The following is a 16,951-nucleotide window of genomic DNA, read 5'->3' on the forward strand; positions in this document are numbered from 1 at the left end:
GTTTTCCTTCATGAAGAAGGTGCATTAACTTTAATGGATTTTGTAAAAGTTTAACTTTGATAAATGATGGTCCTGTTAGAATGTACAAGGGGATAGAAAAAACGCCGTCTAGCTTGTTTTTCGCTCCAGAAAATTTCTTATAGGAGCAGAATGCTTAACATCTGTGACATTGCACGAACGCCTCGTTGGGACTGCAGGATAAAATCAGAAAGATTTAATTCCAGTCTTTTTTCTTGTTATGCGCCTCCCTGTTTCCGACTTGCTTTTGGCTCAATCGTGACCCTGGCGCAATGCCTTTCTTTTATGAGAGTCTTTCAACAGTATCATGAAATAGAAAACTGATTTAGCATTCGTGGGTAAAAAAGAAAAGGAGGCCGCCAGGAATGACTTTGAGCGACGATCCGGGGCATGTTGCTGGTGTGGAGCCAATTTTGATCGTGGAAAAGGGAGAATGACCACAAGACGAATATGTACATTAATCGTATCTTACACTGCATTCGAACTGAAAAGTTAAAGATATTGAATTTATTCAGCGAGTTAAAATATCTTATAACAATTAATGTTGTACGATATATTGTCAAAAAATATATTATTGAACAAAAACCTGTTGTTTGAAAAAGATTTTTAACTTACTCGCCGAGAATCACTGGGAATGGAATGTTACGTAACTTCATATTTGATGGATTTAGTCAATGGAAGGGTAGAAATATGATTTAAAAAATATCTTCCAATTTACCAACCGACGGATAGATGAATCGTTTCAAATAGTTGGCCAAACGTTCTGATTGCTCGACAATAATACTTGGGCTGGTTATAGCGAGATGTATACAGAAAAACTGGAAGTAATGAGTAGGATCGGCTTCCTCGTCTTCTAGCCCTCCTTTCATTAAATTTCTAGTTAATCAGACAAACAATAAATAAAAACCAAATTTCACTTTGTAAGTTTGTAAGTAAACAAAGCATAATGCGCATAATGTCTTACTCATAGAAACCGCTACCTATCAAGGATGGATAGCCAAATGTACCGGTTTGAATGTCCCAATTAGGTCTCCACTGCAATTTTTTATTCTAAATTGCAACAGATACACGAACGTCACTTGGTGCAACATTTTTTGGCGGTTGATGTGCAAAAAGAAATAAACTTACCGCTTCGTCTTCGATCCAGATGGCGTGCGAGTAACACAGCTGCTTGTCATTCCACAGTAAATTGTGCATTCCTTCGTTTAACCATTCTAAAGATGTATGAAAGATTTTCCACATCTGCCAAGAGAAGGAACTTGTTTCATTCGACAACTTTATAATGAAGCTACCAGCTAACGAACATTACATTTCCGAACGTAGAATCGTCCCGTTCTAGCGGCAGATTTGGGGAGATCATGCGATGGTTTTTTCTGTCGATAAGCACGAAATGCACCAGTCCGGGATAGATGTTGAGCAGCGGCGTGAGTCTGCATGGTTGGGACAGAGACTCTATAGGAATACTTAATTGGATGTCGTCAATCACACGAGAAACGAGTTCAACAGCTGCATAAAGTAAGGATGGATTGAGGCACACGGCTTCATATCCACGAAGAATTTGGCGACAAAATGCCGACATGGCCGATTGATTATGACTTTGTTCGGGTCTCCAGATCAATGATTCACACCACTGATGCCGCTGATTTGGTTTGTAGGTCATTTTTTTTAGTTCTTTCAATTGTTTCGGAATCAAGTCGACCTTCGTGGGTGAGGCGGATACGCTTTTCAACAATGCAAACAGGCTGGTGGCTATCTGGTGCAATCCACACTAAAAAAAACAGTGAAGAAATAGCATTAGTTATTCATATAGCATATGTCTATTCTTAATGGACATTTTTCTTCAATATCCATCCATTATTGCTTCATTATTTTAGTCCAAGTGCTTTCGACACAGGTTGAAACAATCGCTGATTGCAAGAGTGATAAACGGTGTAACCAGGAATTTTGTTTTCTATCATTTCCTCAAGGAAAGAAGGTCAATAGGTCATAGATGACAGGTAAATTTTCCATACGTTGCTTTTAATTTGAAATCTTTTATGCATCACGAAATCAACTGTGGCCTACGCGGCACATCTGTGTTCAGAATATATACTTGCAAATTCTCCCGTAGGAGCTCAAATACTTAAAATGCATTATTAGTCTGGCCGTGTCAAATTTGTTGGCGTTAATAGATAAACTGAACGTGATCAAATCACCGGTTGATTTCTTACTAAACGATCTGTCTTGTGTAGCACATCTGATCCCGCTATTCAGTCAAATCCCTTTTTGCTCAGTTCATGTGAATATTTATAGTTTCACTGCCTGTATGTGTTTACCTCAATTAAGACGATGACATCAAGGCCATTTTCTACTCGTTGAATGTGAATTGTGTAAGGTACACATGATTCAAGAATTAGGAGACTATGGCGAGTAGAAGATTTGGAGTGATCAAAGGCATTGGCAACAATAATCAGAAACAGAATTTCATCAATTCTTAATTCTGATGTTCCTCTCCTATTGCAAAAGAAAAGGACAAAAATAAATAATGGAAATGTCATGCTACAACAACGTATAAATGCATACCCTGAGTAAATGGCAACAATACTGGTTTCTTTTATGATTAGAATATGAGATCGGTTTTCTGGAATTCCTCCACGTACACTCAAATCAGAAACTGCAACTTGAAGGACTCTTAAAATTGAAGAATTCACAACCTCACAAATGGGTTCATAATGTAATGACTCTGTAACAATGGGTTGACTAGATTGTCTCAATTTTAAAAATGTCTCTATTAAAAGAGTGGCAAGCTCTGAGTGAGTATTTGAGTGTTTCAACCTGTATGAATAAATAACAGTGTTTAGCCACTGCTTCAATTCTGTGCAAGCTCTCATTATACACTGATAACGATGGGCCACAAACATGTTGCATGACACTGAAGGAAACCCTAGCCAGATGGGCTGCATTGACTGTTGATTTGGCCACGGCAATTAGCAGAAACCCCATCTGTTCATAAAAGGCTGTTGTGGAACCATCCTCACAGGTGATGCAGTCATATGAATTCTGGAACTCTTGATTCATTATTCTGTAAGAAGTCAACAGAGGAGAAAAGATTTGCATCAGGATCATGGATTCTGCATCCAATCTCGTCCGAATATCATCGTCTTGTGCGATCTCTCCGGGCACAGCGCACATGTCCAAGGTATTGGATACGCAGCGAATTCTATTTTTGAATTCATGATCACTGTAAACATAGAGTAAATCGTCGTGATTGTCAAACAATATAACACCAATCATTTCCAACTAACAAGGAGGAAAACGTAAACACGACTTTTGACCGTTATAATCGTCTACTGCTTGACTATCGATAAACCTCTTTTCACGATTAACAAGCAAAACGTCATGTTTTCTCATTCAAATGAAACGGATTTTCCTAATAAAGCTTGCTCATTTTTCACAATCTCATAAAAAACTTGTTATATGACCCCATTATGACACGAATAAACGTTGATTGATGTCCCAACAGTTGCGACACGTCGTGTAAATTAAGCTCTGGCTCGTTCAGTGTCACCGTTCTAATTGCGACTTTCCTACTAACTTCTGCCACCGATCCTTTTTGGTTTTTTAAATAACGTTTGGATCTTTTAACATGCCCACCCAATGACATACGATCTAACCGTGGTGACATAAATTCCTCTCGTCCTTCACGTCACGATTGCCTTCCTTGTATGCACAAACTGCGGACGATGTAGGAGGATCGCAGGAGGTAAAGACACAGAAAAAAAGGGACAAAATCCAAGGACGACATAGTCTTTTAAAAGGGCGAGTCTTTGTTTTCGTCCACATCGAGTATGTGAAATTCCCGATTTTTTTATTACACATGACCCAACCCTTGGGCTAAAACTTCACTCTTGAGTGCGATATCCTGTTCTATGTCTATCTGTTCTCATTTGTGTTGTCAAACACAAGCCATATCTACTTTCATAACAGTTTATATATACTGTATACGTATATATATACGCGCGTAGCAGACGTTCAGGCCAGTGCGTGCTAGAGAGCTCTCTTTGCGCATCTGTTTTTCAATAAAAATATGTGCATCGGGAAATTGGTGCGTGATGGAGCGTCTAAATCCCATTAACGTTCCCATAAATTACCGAATTCAATTTGCCACCGCCAACACCAAGTCTATACATTTAAACGTGAGAGAAAACGGGAGCTCGAATCAATCAGACGTCACATCCGACCGGGCTGTCCATTGTAGCTACATTCAATAGCGCACATGTGTTTTAGAACTTCTGCGGTGGATGTGTCACACCTGTGATTCATCTTGGCATATCCTCTTCCTCTCCCCTACACACCCAGCGCGTGTGTGTACAATATGAAAAACCTTTTTACTCGAATTAATTCTCTGCAGCCATGCAGGAAAAAGGTCTGAAATGATAGAAAGGGAAAAACTAAGAAATAAAAATGCTGGAACTTGTTGACGTCACGAACCAGGATGTAAGTTGTCGGTTTAAGCTTGCCACTGATTGGTGATGCACGGCCAGAATGGGCGGTTCTATCCCACCCTGGTCTCTTTTCTTTTCTTTTTTACTCTTTTTTATCTATTTTTTTGGTGTATTCTTTATTTTCTCCCGAGAAAAAAGTTCCGATATAGCTGTGTGTAAGCTCGGGCTTCTCTCACGTCCCTTCAGGACTCGTACTGTATATACAAAACGCGCAACTGATGGTCCCAGCGTGTTCAGTTCTCTTCCAACTTCACGACGGGAGTCGGCAGTGCCTTTGTAACAGTCCGCTACGATTCTTTGCTTCCCTTTTCTTCAAAAACAAATATAAGTAAAGACGATTCGATATAGTGAAGGCGCAACAGGTAAGATGCCCATATTTGCTCTGATTTAATAGCTATACTACTACAAATGACTACACAATATCGAGTAGATACGACTCTATTGGTTCTTTCACTGCGTGAATTTCGGGATTCTTTTTATTATTCAATGTGAGAAACGATGGGGAAACTGCGGGCGGGACGGCCCTACTGATGGAGCTATCTGTTTTGTTTTTTTCATTTTATAGTTTCTGTATAAAATAGTTTTTCCTTGTTTGTTTGTTCAAATTTTTCTCGGTCGCTGCTTTGTCTTTGAAACAGTGATAAAAGTCCCCATACAAAATAAGGAAGAAGGTAGTACATTATACGGTTAAACAAGAAAATAAACAAACCTCTCCAAAACGAAAAAAAAGCTAATATGGACAGCGCTGGATGATGTACCGGTGCAATCCAGACGTGATTCCTAAACTCAGCTTCTCATCAGGATTTCTCGTTATGTAAATGAATCCCGGGAAAAAACAACAAAAACAAACAAGATGTCCATTTGTTGATACGATCTTCTCATTTTTTATTTTGTCAAAAATTGGGATCCTAACAAATGTCAGTGTAAGGGGGGACCTTGATGATTTCGTGACACAGACGACATGGCCTCCTGTCATCATCTGAAATTTGAAGATGAATTTCAAATTGGTCAGTTGCATCCATCACTGTTGTCAGCTACCGTTAAAAACCAGTTGGCTTCTCAGCAGCGTGCGCGTATGCAAATTTGAGAATAAGAAACAATCGACCCCACCTATTTACAGCGTTGGAACTCTTAAGGTGTAGACAACATTTTTGTTTATTGCTTGCGATAGCTTCGGCCATTCCTGACGCACGGGATTTCTAGGGCGTTACTAAGTTTACACTTTTTTTTTTGTTCACGAACGTTGCAAATTTATTTGGCCAGTTTTCCTATAAAGGATCGAAAATAACGATTCTTGCCGCCCTTTGTTTTATTCCTATGGTTAGACGATAATCAAGTTCATAAAAAGTTTTTTTTTTTTTTTTTTTTAAAATCGGGATGAATTTGGAAAAATGCCAATCGAGTCAACGCCAGACGAAAATCCAGATGGTTCATTTTTAAACTTCCTTAAATAAAAAAATAAAATAAAACAAAAACAAGAATACGATGCGCGAGAGAGCGCATCTACTGTTAGAAATTTGAAAAGAGCAAAAATCCGTGTCGAAACGATATACAACCCGTTACAAACTTCTGAAATTTTTCCTAAATAGTTCTACCGTAAACACTGAACTGATTTTTTTTTTTTTTCCTAATTTCCAACAGATTTTTGCAAATTTTCAGAAATAGTTTGAAGAACATAAAAAAAAATGTCCAACAAGTACTTTCCGAGTTCTTCACCCGACGAGATGAACGAGAAGCCGAAAATTTCTCCTGACCAGGAATCTGCTTTGGATATGCACTTCAACCGGAACAAGACGATGCACGCATCCGACGTGGCCATCTTGTCAGCTGAAACAGGATTGTCGGAAGAACAAGTGCAGGTATGCAACTCTAGAAAGACGAAAACAATTTTCTCTTCTTCAATATTATCATCTTCTATTTCTTTGGTTTAAAACTGCCTTATATTCCCGACATTATACGACCCAACGAGCGTATAAACAACATTCCATTTGCGGGAATTGGTACATAGACCTCATTCCTTTGCGACGACTCAATATAAACAAGTTTGGAATGTGCTGCTTTTTCGAGTTAGACGACTGCAAAGCACGGCGCATTTTTAACTATACGACCCCTGATTGTCTCTCGCTAGTTACAAATGTTTACTTAAAATTGTCAACCGCCTGAACGAGTGCTTTTTAAATGGGAATTCAGGACACGGGAATGGAGAAAATAAAAAGCTGAGTGAACTTACGGTATTTCTTACATAATGTCGGCTTATAACGTCCCTCGCATTTACGTTCCATTTTGGAACGCCCAGTATCGTCTTCTTTTCATATACATTAAAAAGGCGTTCTTGATTAGAAACCACACAAACCCTGAATTAAAAAGAAAATAATAAAAAATAAAAAAAAATCCGGTTTTTTTCTTCTCTATCTCCATAAAGACTAATTGAACTCTATTAACCACACAGTTTTATGTTGTTCTAAAGTCCAAGCTATATTTTTCTCAATTCAATTGTTTTATTCTTCTTCAAAAACTCTCGGAATTTTCGATACACGAGGATTGACCTGCAATTAGAGAATTTCATTTTGTGGTCAATGTATCGGTCACGCCGTCATAGTTCCTCGAAATGATATTACACTCGAAAATCACCTAAAGGCTCGACAACGAAAGAAAGAACCATCGTGATTACACCACGTCCTCGTGCCCACCCACAGTTGCAATGAGAGAGAGTGTATATAGCGTAATCGCGCAAATCTCGGCTGTGTATATCGAAATCGGCGTGCGTGCCTAAGAAGTCGGATGGTAGCGATGACCGCGGTCATGCGGTACACCTCATTCTTTCACTTATTGCGCATGTACCGAAAAGAAACGTGCGAGCGAAATGAAACGAATTGCCTTTTGTCCTTGGCGACAGCTGCCAATAGGCAGAATATTTCCAATCTTTTTCTTTTTGTTTTTCTTCGCAAATTTCTTATTATTGTTATGAGCTTTGTTTGCGACTGGACGTTAATGATGATCTATGGTTCGGCAATCAAGTCTCATTTTAAAACAGGCTATTGCCAGTCGTGCGACTATATTGCCTTCGTGCCAAAATGTCGCAATATCCTGCTGCTGTAGACGTGTAAACGAACGTCGCGTAATGCCAAGATTGTGTTGTTAGGTAACCCGAAAAAGACTCAAATTAAAACAAAACAAAAAAACAGGACAAAATAAGAAAAAGGAAGAATTTGTAATTATTTTCGATTTGGAATGAATGCCGTTGGCTTGCGCGCATGCGATGATAAAAAGAGCCCCGCCCTTGGCCACACGAAAATAAACTAAAAAAGAATTTGAAATTAAATTTTAAAAGCGATAGACAAATTTCTGAAATTTTATTCGCCGTTCTTTTTTTTATGTTTTCCTTTTACGCAAACGATAATTGCTGGGCATAACTGGAGCTGAACAAAGAGAATAAAAAATAAAAAAAGTTCATCGGATTTTTGTTTTGAAAAAAAATAAAAAACAAATCTGGGGTGCCCCACACCACATTTCCTGGTGCTAGCAACCAGTTAATGCGCAATTTTAGAGGGCAACTGACCGACCGCGACCGGGCAACAGTACCGTTTATACCGAGAGCTGAGAAGAATTCTAGCGTCGCAATATGTACAGTAGAGAGAGAGAGATGAGAGCTGTGTATATATCTTGTCTTTTTTAGCACTCTTCTGGAATGTCTGCAACTCTTTTTTCTTTCTTCTGGTACTTTAAGAATTGATAGTCGACGAGGAATGAGCTGGAAGAATTTAAAAGAAAAGAGGATCTCTCAAAACTTAACGGCCACTTCCCTTGAGCGTTTTCAACCTTGACGATGATATGCTCCGCTTTCTTATTCTTCCCGAAAAAACAGCCATTCTGTTTTATTTGTTTGTTTCTAATAAAAACACTTGCCATTCTTGCGCTTGGAGAGTACGTTATACATACGGTGTAGATATTTATCCCCCCCCCCTCCCCTTAAAGGGTTGGGTGGAACTCGAAACACTTGGCAGAGTGGTTGAAGAGCTATTTCCAATCTCGCTCGTCTTCTTATTTCTGTCTACTGTGCACGACTTGCTGTGTGTGTACATGCACTATCCCTTAAATACAATCATTTTTTTTTTTTTACCTTACAGCAATGGTTCCTGTTTAGATTGGCGTCGTGGCGCAAGGAGCAAGGATTGGGACCATTGGTCGGACGCTTATACGAATAATTAAAAGAGATGAGGTCAACCCCCATCGCTCCGAATATATTTAAAAGAAATATACCGGCACCACATCGCAGTGAATAGACACCCACCTTTCCCCTCAATTAATCGGATCTGGTTATAAATATTAAATAATTTCTTATACATATTATATACATTCAACACATCACGTCCAGAAAAATAAAACAAAAAAATTAAAAGTAATTAAAAAAAAAAATTAAATCAGATATTTTGCGAGACACGGAAAATCCGGATCTTTTTTTGTTTTTAAACACTTCCTTTTCTTTTTCTCCTCCTTTGTATTCCAAAATGAAAGACAAACAGATATTGTGTACGTGTCTACGTTTGCTGTGTAAGATCCAACCAAAGAATGTCCCATACGAGAAGTTCAACGATCTTTTTACCTATACATCAGTCTAAAAAAGAAACACACACACCTTACAATTTGTATTTTTATCTTTTTTTTTTTTTGTTTTTTGGTTTTGAAAATACACGGTTTACAAAATGGTGAGAATAATGTTTTTTCTGAATGAAATTTCGCCATTGATTCGTTCGGGTACACACACCCGTTACATGTCTATCATCCACTCACGCGTCCATGCTCGTTAAAATTATTTTTTTTTTCTCCATCTAAAAATAAAAATTGTTTTGCTCTTCCCACTGGCAATCCCCCGTTATTATTCATCTTGTTTTCGCACGCGGAACGTTTGACTTGGCTTTGATCCCGCAAACATCGGCCTCCCGCGTGCTCAACTCATCTCGTGAGTTATCTACACACATCACACAAAATAGAAATGTACCGCAACATACGAAAAAGCTGACATCAAAATAATCTGAAGATGCCATCATCACGAGGAGAAGAATGGCGACAAAAGAAAGATAAGACAGGGGATGGCAACGCAGCATGTTTTTATTTTGAGGAAATGACGGGCACCGGAAAGAGTCAAAAGCATGTCTTTCCGGCAATTCAAACTATATTGAGAGAAATAGAAACGAGAGAGTGTGTGTGTGTTACTTTTCTTTTTGAGTGTGAAAAAGGAGGGAGCTTTCTCCGCACCTCACCCCGCTTTTTTGCCCGCTTCCTCACGCGTGACGTAGAGTGCAGGAGAGGCCAATCGAGCGTGGTACCTTAGTAAACAGAGTCGCATCGTATACAAGGATGAAGTTTAAATATAGCTCTGGCGATTGCACACGATTTCCTGCTGGCAGCATAAGAAGAACACCATGGAATATGTTAAAAAAAAAAAAAAGTCGATTTCCCGCTCATCGGAGTGAAGAGAGAGTAGCTCATCATGCAGAACGTCGGTTCACGTTGTAAATCACGGGGCTACTCTGGCAAGTCGTAAGGTTACACAGCCCATTCGTCACTGGAGAGCGACTCGAGTCGTTAAAAGACACGATCTCCAGCTCTCTCTCCCACTCAGGTATATAGACTTCTATGAAGTGGCAAACAGTCACCCTCAAAAACACTGAGAAAAGGGGTTTGAGAAAAACGGAAAAAATTTGGAAAAGTCTGGCACTTTTGATTTACGACGTTAGGCGCCTCATCTTTTTTTGGCTATCGGAGTCCGATGGCCGCTAACAAATTTTCTTCAGCCTTTCGCGACCTTTGTCGAATCGCCTGTCTTCAGGTTAGGATTGGTCGATTCGTCTTTCTTGCACTACCTAAGGCCAGTTTTACCTAAATCAAATGAAGCTTTGCCGTTTTTCTATTTCAGCCGGGTACGTAACTGTTTAGTTTAACCAGACAACAGAAAACTCAACAACCGAGATAGCCAATGTCATTGGTCATTGGATAGTAAACAAAACGCCAACTAAAATAGACGAATAGTCGGTTTGTTTATGTGCAGATAAATGATTTCAAAGAAAGAAAACGCAAAATTTTTTTATGAAATTTGGTACGAGCGCCACCAAGGGACAGCTTACAAGACTTCGTTGGGGTTCGAACCCAAACAAAGTTTTCAAAACAACAGCTGAGGACAGCTGAACGTGTATCTGTATACCTTATCTTCGTTTCAATGTTTTAACAGAACCACTTCTTAGAATTCATTTGTGAACTCAGTTGAAAACTTACTTTGCTCATTGTACCGTTTATTTTGACGTTGTCGCACGTCATTAGCTCTATAGTGACTGAATTCCCAAACATAAAAAAACATCCCAAAGTAAACAGCGTCCACGATCCAAATTTATTTCGATGACCAAAGATGCATAGTTTATCGTATTGCTTGCTCGCTGCCTTTCTTATTACTGTATACATCCGAACTGGAAGCTCTACAGATGAATTTAAGCATGAAACTGCAGCCAAAAGAAGTCCATATGAAACTACCAAGGTTCCTAGCATGAGTCAAAAGAAGAAACCACATGTCCCAATTCAAGATCAATCATACCGTTACACACCAGACTGGGAAAGTCTTGATTCGCGGCCACTTCCATCGTGGTATGATGAAGCAAAGTTTGGCATTTTCATTCATTGGGGTGTTTTTTCAGTGCCCAGTTTTGGTAGTGAATGGTTCTGGATCAACTGGCAAGGTATACCAAATTCACACAAACCTTGTTATTGAATGTGTGTTGTTACACGAAACACTAGATGCTGTTGTTTTATGAAATTTCCTTTTTTAGGCTCGAAAAACCCAAAGTATGTTGAGTTCATGAAAAAGAACTATCCACCAGGCTTTACTTACCCAGAGTTTGGCCCAATGTTTACTGCTGAGTTCTTTGACCCAGAACAATGGGCTGAGATTCTCAAGAGTTCTGGTGCCAAGTAGGAATTATACTATTCTCCCAATCATTTCCCTTATAATGCTATGATTGCTACATTGGCAGGTACATAGTTCTAACCAGCAAGCACCATGAAGGATTCACTCTTTGGCCTTCAAAGTATTCATGGAACTGGAATGCAGTGGATGTGGGACCGAAAAGAGATTTAGTCGGTAAGCAAACCAAAAAGATTCCGAACAGTTGTTATCATTCTCCGTCATTAAAAAACTTATTTGACATTATTTTACTAAGGTGATTTGGCAAATGCAATTCGAAACAATACCGACCTCAAATTTGGACTGTATCACAGTCTTTACGAATGGTTCCATCCGCTATACATAAAAGACAAAGATAATAAATGGAATACGCAAGATTTTGTCAAATCGAAAACAATGCCAGAACTCTACGAAATAGTAAGTTTTTTACTACGTGTATGCGTAAAATTATATAAAATAATTTCTAGGTTAATAAATACCAACCAAGTGTTATTTGGTCGGATGGAGACTGGGAACCAAACGATAAATACTGGAACTCAACAGATTTCATTGCTTGGCTATATAACGACAGTCCGGTGAAAAAGGAAGTAGTGGTAAATGATCGCTGGGGCTCGGGTACAACGTGCAAGCACGGAGATATCTATACGTGTACCGATCGGTTTAATCCAGGTTTGCATCTATACCGTATTTCAAGCACAATGATGACGTTCATGTGTCGCTTTTCATTAGGCACTCTTCAACCGCACAAATGGGAAAACTGCTTCACCATCGATCGGAAATCGTGGGGCTTTCGACGTAATGCAATGTTATCAGACTACTTTTTGACACCCGACTTAATTAAAGAAATGGTAACAACAATTAGTTGTGGTGGCAATATGCTCCTCAATGTAGGTAATTTGCTTCAACTTTTACCAAGTCATGTGGATGGTATGCTCGCAAAAAACATAACCCTGTATTTTGGTGTGCAATGTCCAGGCCCCACGCATTATGGACAAATACCTCCCATTTATGAGGAAAGGCTTCGTCAGATAGGCGGGTGGCTTCGCATCAATGGCGAAGCAATATACGGCTCTCGGCCCTGGATATTTCAGAACGACACCCGTACTCCAGAAATTTGGTGAGCATTCCAAGCGATTTGTGCTGTCAGCGTTAAAGGTGTTGTGATCGAATTGTTCCATTTAGGTATACAAAAGGAAAAGGATCCAAGGAGCTATTCATTTCAGACCCTGTGTACGCAATAATTCTTGAATGGCCGAAATCCGGCGTGATCGAATTGACTGCCCCAACGACCACTGGGTCAACCAGAGTCACGTTTCTTGGCTATGCCGGCGCCGTCAAAGTATTGTCTTTCACTTGTCACTTGTATTCTGAGTATGCTCTAAATTTGGTTGGTTTTGTTTTCGATTTTCAGTGGACGCTTTCTGCTCCTGGAATTCGAGTAAGCTTTCCTTCGAAATCTAAAGTATCCAACGATTGGGCATGGGTTCTACGGCTGGATAATTTGCGTTACTAAATCAGTTACGCGATTAATTCTGTATCTGGTGGTCTTGTAACAGGATAGCACAAAGAGATGATATAATATTTTGCCAGTCTATCGCTTAAATTGCCCTAAGTAATAAGTGAAAATATTAATAGTGTATAAAATACTGGAATGAAAACCGTTATTTCTGTTTTCTTCGTAACTGCATGATCTAGGATTTTGAACAGATAAATCCTCGTCTGATTCGTAGTTGTTCAAGCACGGGGTGCTGAATAATGGTCACGTGGTGTTTCAAATAGTTGGATTTTTGCCTTTCCGAGGATCGCTTCCTTGAGCGCTTTCCTTTTTTAACAAGTACTAAATTCCTCTGGGTTTTTCAGGGGTTCTTGAAAGATATGATTCGTCTGATGGGATTCAGAAGCTATGTTTTAGTTAATTGACGAATACACAAATGTCAGAGTGGTGATTGGGGATGTCCAACAGTTACCACTGGGAAGAAATGAATTAGCTCAAGTTTCGGTCACGTTAATTGAAGGTCATTGATTGCTTTCAATTAGTATCGGAAACGTGATTTTACTAACATGTGTTCCGGCTCCAGCTGACCTGCTCTGAGGTCTGAGCCCTTTTAATGTTCTCAAGTCTGATGTCTGAACTTCTTTTCTGATTCTTCTGAATTTGATTGTAGATTATTAGATTTATAGTTTTTTTCGCTTTTGGTTTTGTTTAGATATTATATGAAACCTGGGGCCGTATTCTAGCCTTGACTTAAGCACGGAATTTTTTCTTAACTTACTGTTTTTTGCTTAAAAATCCAATTTATGCTTGGATTTACCTAAAACCGTATTCTAGCTTTTCTCAACTCACCTTTTTTTCTTAAGAAATATTTTGAACTTGTCTTTTTAAACTTAAGAAAGCAAATTTTTGTAAGCCAACTATTAGTTGGCTTACAGCGGTTATTTTCTTAAAATTCCGTGCTAAGGCTAATGCTTACAGCTATTGTTGTCCTAGTTTTTAGTATTTTCACGTGTCATTGTTTTGATTTTCAAGTAACAACATCTAGTGGTCTTGTTGATTGTTGATGAATAATTGAAGATGAATAACATCGACAAGTTCGAACGTCACCTTGATGTTTTGAACGAAGTTTTAAATAGTGACAATGACAGTGATGCGAATGAGGATGAATTGTATGAAAAACGAATAGAAGTGAGAAGGAGAATGGTTCCGTTTTATCGTCAACGTGCTGATATTTTTGATATATTTGACGATAATAAAATTTACAAAGTATTTAGATTCGATAAAGCTTCTATTTGGTATATCGAAGGTATTCTCTATTTCATATTATTAGTAGTCTTAAGCTACTACAACATTTCCATGTGTATTAACTGTTGCATTGGCTGATTAACCATAGGACTCATTTCCAACAAATTGGGCCGCAAGTTGTTTGTAGACTAATTACAATCAACAATCAAGTTTACATTAAACTAATAAGCCACACAATTATAGCTAAGTTAACTTTCTTGCGATGTACTCATCAACTAAAATTTCTATTTGGAATGACGACCACGCTTTTTATTTTATTGCTGGGGCCATTTCAATCTCGTAAGTCTTTCACTAGCACAATAAACACAGTTCAAGATACCAAAACTGTCAATCAAAGAATCTTATAACTTTAAAAATACTAACTAGATTCTAGCTCTAGCAGACGCCTTGTAATAATAATAAAGTAAACAGCATCTATTACTGTACGCAATGTCATGAAACGAATATTCTTATTGGTCGCTATAAGGTCCGCCCTCTAAGAAAAAAAAAATTCTATGCTTGAAAAATCTGATCTTGGAATTTGAACTTATACTAAGTTCAGAAATAAAAGTAAGAAAATTTAAGCTAGAATACGTGTTTATTGAAATAACGAACTTACATTTTTTCCTAACTTACGTGAGGAAATTTTATAAGAAATTTTAGTAAGTTTAAGACCAGAATTTAAGCCAAGGCTAGAATACGGCCCCTGATGAAACGAAAGAAAGAATCAGATTTCAGAAACAAACATGGAAGATTAGAGGAATATCGCTTCATCATGCAACAGTGTTAAACAAAAGTAGACCGCCCCCTTTCGACAGCCGAAAGCAAATCTTGACAACGTACACAAAAAAGTCGAATAATGGTACTAGGCATATTCGTTCTCGTATAACTAAGATAACCCATTTAAGCAATCTTTTATCGATCGTCATTGATAAAACTTTACGTGTTGCTGTATATTAGGTCAGTTGGATCAAGAGACTTCTCCTTTTCTCGTATTGAAAGGAGAATCTCATTTCCTTCGTCCGCCGATCCGTGGGATATCTTTTTCATCCACGCTTTAATTAAACTGACAGCCTCTAGGGCGGTGTGATACGAGGGTACGTTGGCTATTTATTTATTTATGTTTTGCATGTGCTCCAGATATTTTTGTTGCAGTTTTGAAACATATTTCTCAACTAAACCATTTTCTCTTCAGGAAAAAAAGAAGAATGGCTTGCTCTTCTGCCATAACACAGTACAAATTTGTGCTGTCATTCCTCATTATTGCTTTGCTTGCACTTCAAACATGTGCAGACAAAGAACCTCACGAAGACAGTAAAGAGGATATATCGGTATTAAACATAGTTTAAAGTTATTTGAAAATGTAACAACAGATAGTTGTTTGTTTTAGATAGAACATGGGAAAAGTAGTAAAGAGATTAAAGGAACGGTAGCTCCTATGAATGATCTGGGATTTGCTCATGCATTTTTAGCGTCACTGTCTGTTATTATTGTGTCTGAATTGGGTGACAAAACGTTCTTCATTGCTGCTATTATGGCAATGCGACACTCACGTGTAGTTGTGTTTAGTGGTGCTATTCTTGCTTTAATAATTATGACTTGTATTTCAGGTAAAGATTTATAAAATCTAATATATGAAATTTTTATAACATTCTTATTGTAATCATGAACAGTTCTTTTTGGATGGGTTACGGTAATAATACCGAGGGTATACACCTATTGGATATCAACGGCGTTATTTGCTGCATTTGGACTTAAGATGTTAAAAGAAGGATACTCCATGTCACCAAATGAGGGACAGGAGGAGTTTGAAGAGGTGCAATCTGATTTGAAGAAACAAGAAGATGAGGTAATTTGGTTTAACTTCATTATTTTGTTTCCACTGTAGAAGAGCCATGGTTTTAAACTTTTCTGTCCAGGAAAAAGAAAAAGAAACGACACAATTGCTGGACGAAGAAGCTGGAGGTTCGTCCGTGCAAAAGCCTCTGAGTCTGCGTCAGCGAATCTCAGGATACATACCCAAAGTCTTCTTGCAAGCTTTGACTCTTACCTTTTTGGCGGAATGGGGTGATCGTTCTCAGCTGGCAACGATAATTTTGGCAGCACGAGAAGTACGCCGAAATATTTTATTGCCACAACATTGGCTGTTTTGTTTAACCACGGTGTATCTACAGGATATCTTTGGTGTAATGCTAGGAGGCGTTTTAGGACATGGGCTGTGCACAGGCTTAGCAGTATTGGGCGGAAGAATGATTGCCCAAAAAATTTCCGTCAAGACAGGTAAATATATACTAGTCATTTAAAAAATCATAAATAAAAATTCGTACGGCCTTATTCCAGTGACACTCGTCGGTGGAGTTGTGTTTCTCATATTTGCTGTATCGGCATTGTTTTTTGATCCAGAATCATAAATTGATGGTCTGCCATATCACAAATACGTTTCGGAGATTTAAATAAATAGGCCAACAATTTTCAAATTTTTTTCTCCAGTAAACGTGCTGAAGAGCCTAAAATACAAATTCTGTTGTTTCCAATATACTAAAATTAATTTCCTTTTGTTTTAAGTTGAAAAATATATTTATATATATATTTGTTCAGAAATCTCCCTTGTTAACTTTTAAAGTAATTTTCTGTACTGCAACGATGTAACAGCTAGTGTGAAAAAAGGTTCATCCAACAAGTCCTACTCCTTCGTTTGGAAATATTCTGGCCCTGATA

The 16,951-nt window shown here is 38.3% G+C and overlaps 3 protein-coding genes across 5 annotated transcripts; 2 read left to right on the forward strand and 1 right to left on the reverse strand.

Moving 5' to 3' along the window:
* Positions 1 to 510: 510 nt before the first annotated feature.
* On the reverse strand, positions 511 to 6,360 carry LOC116922744. Of its 3 annotated transcripts, XM_032929134.2 has the most exons (9): positions 6,257 to 6,360; positions 2,894 to 3,238; positions 2,581 to 2,832; positions 2,334 to 2,511; positions 1,328 to 1,786; positions 1,147 to 1,260; positions 983 to 1,068; positions 737 to 894; positions 551 to 646 (listed from the first exon to the last, which is right to left on the reverse strand). In XM_032929134.2, the coding sequence occupies exons 1-9, from the start codon at positions 6,319 to 6,321 to the stop codon at positions 630 to 632; spliced, it is 1,674 nt and encodes a 557-aa protein (XP_032785025.1). In that variant the 5' UTR covers positions 6,322 to 6,360; the 3' UTR covers positions 551 to 629. The 3 variants fall into 3 exon arrangements, with proteins under 3 accessions (XP_032785024.1, XP_032785025.1, XP_032785026.1); XM_032929133.2 differs by having other exon boundaries at positions 511 to 894; XM_032929135.2 differs by lacking the exons at positions 551 to 646; positions 6,257 to 6,360 and having other exon boundaries at positions 751 to 894; positions 999 to 1,068; positions 2,894 to 3,697.
* Positions 6,361 to 10,648: 4,288 nt separating this feature from the next.
* Positions 10,649 to 15,331, forward strand: LOC116922746 (alpha-L-fucosidase). Its single transcript, XM_045174585.1, has 10 exons — positions 10,649 to 11,230; positions 11,321 to 11,462; positions 11,525 to 11,631; positions 11,711 to 11,871; positions 11,922 to 12,123; positions 12,184 to 12,345; positions 12,430 to 12,571; positions 12,637 to 12,793; positions 12,866 to 15,095; positions 15,194 to 15,331. Exons 1-9 carry the CDS (start codon positions 10,906 to 10,908, stop codon positions 12,965 to 12,967), a joined length of 1,500 nt encoding a protein of 499 aa, XP_045030520.1. The 5' UTR covers positions 10,649 to 10,905; the 3' UTR covers positions 12,968 to 15,095; positions 15,194 to 15,331.
* LOC116922749 (transmembrane protein 165) lies at positions 15,102 to 16,769 on the forward strand. Its single transcript, XM_032929142.2, has 7 exons — positions 15,102 to 15,330; positions 15,429 to 15,564; positions 15,624 to 15,843; positions 15,907 to 16,082; positions 16,153 to 16,344; positions 16,408 to 16,513; positions 16,574 to 16,769. Exons 2-7 carry the CDS (start codon positions 15,442 to 15,444, stop codon positions 16,642 to 16,644), a joined length of 888 nt encoding a protein of 295 aa, XP_032785033.1. The 5' UTR covers positions 15,102 to 15,330; positions 15,429 to 15,441; the 3' UTR covers positions 16,645 to 16,769.
* The last annotated feature ends 182 nt before the right edge of the window (positions 16,770 to 16,951 follow it).

This window comes from Daphnia magna, linkage group LG5 (assembly GCF_020631705.1).
Source record: "Daphnia magna isolate NIES linkage group LG5, ASM2063170v1.1, whole genome shotgun sequence".
Taxonomy (NCBI): Eukaryota; Metazoa; Arthropoda; class Branchiopoda; order Diplostraca; family Daphniidae; genus Daphnia; species Daphnia magna.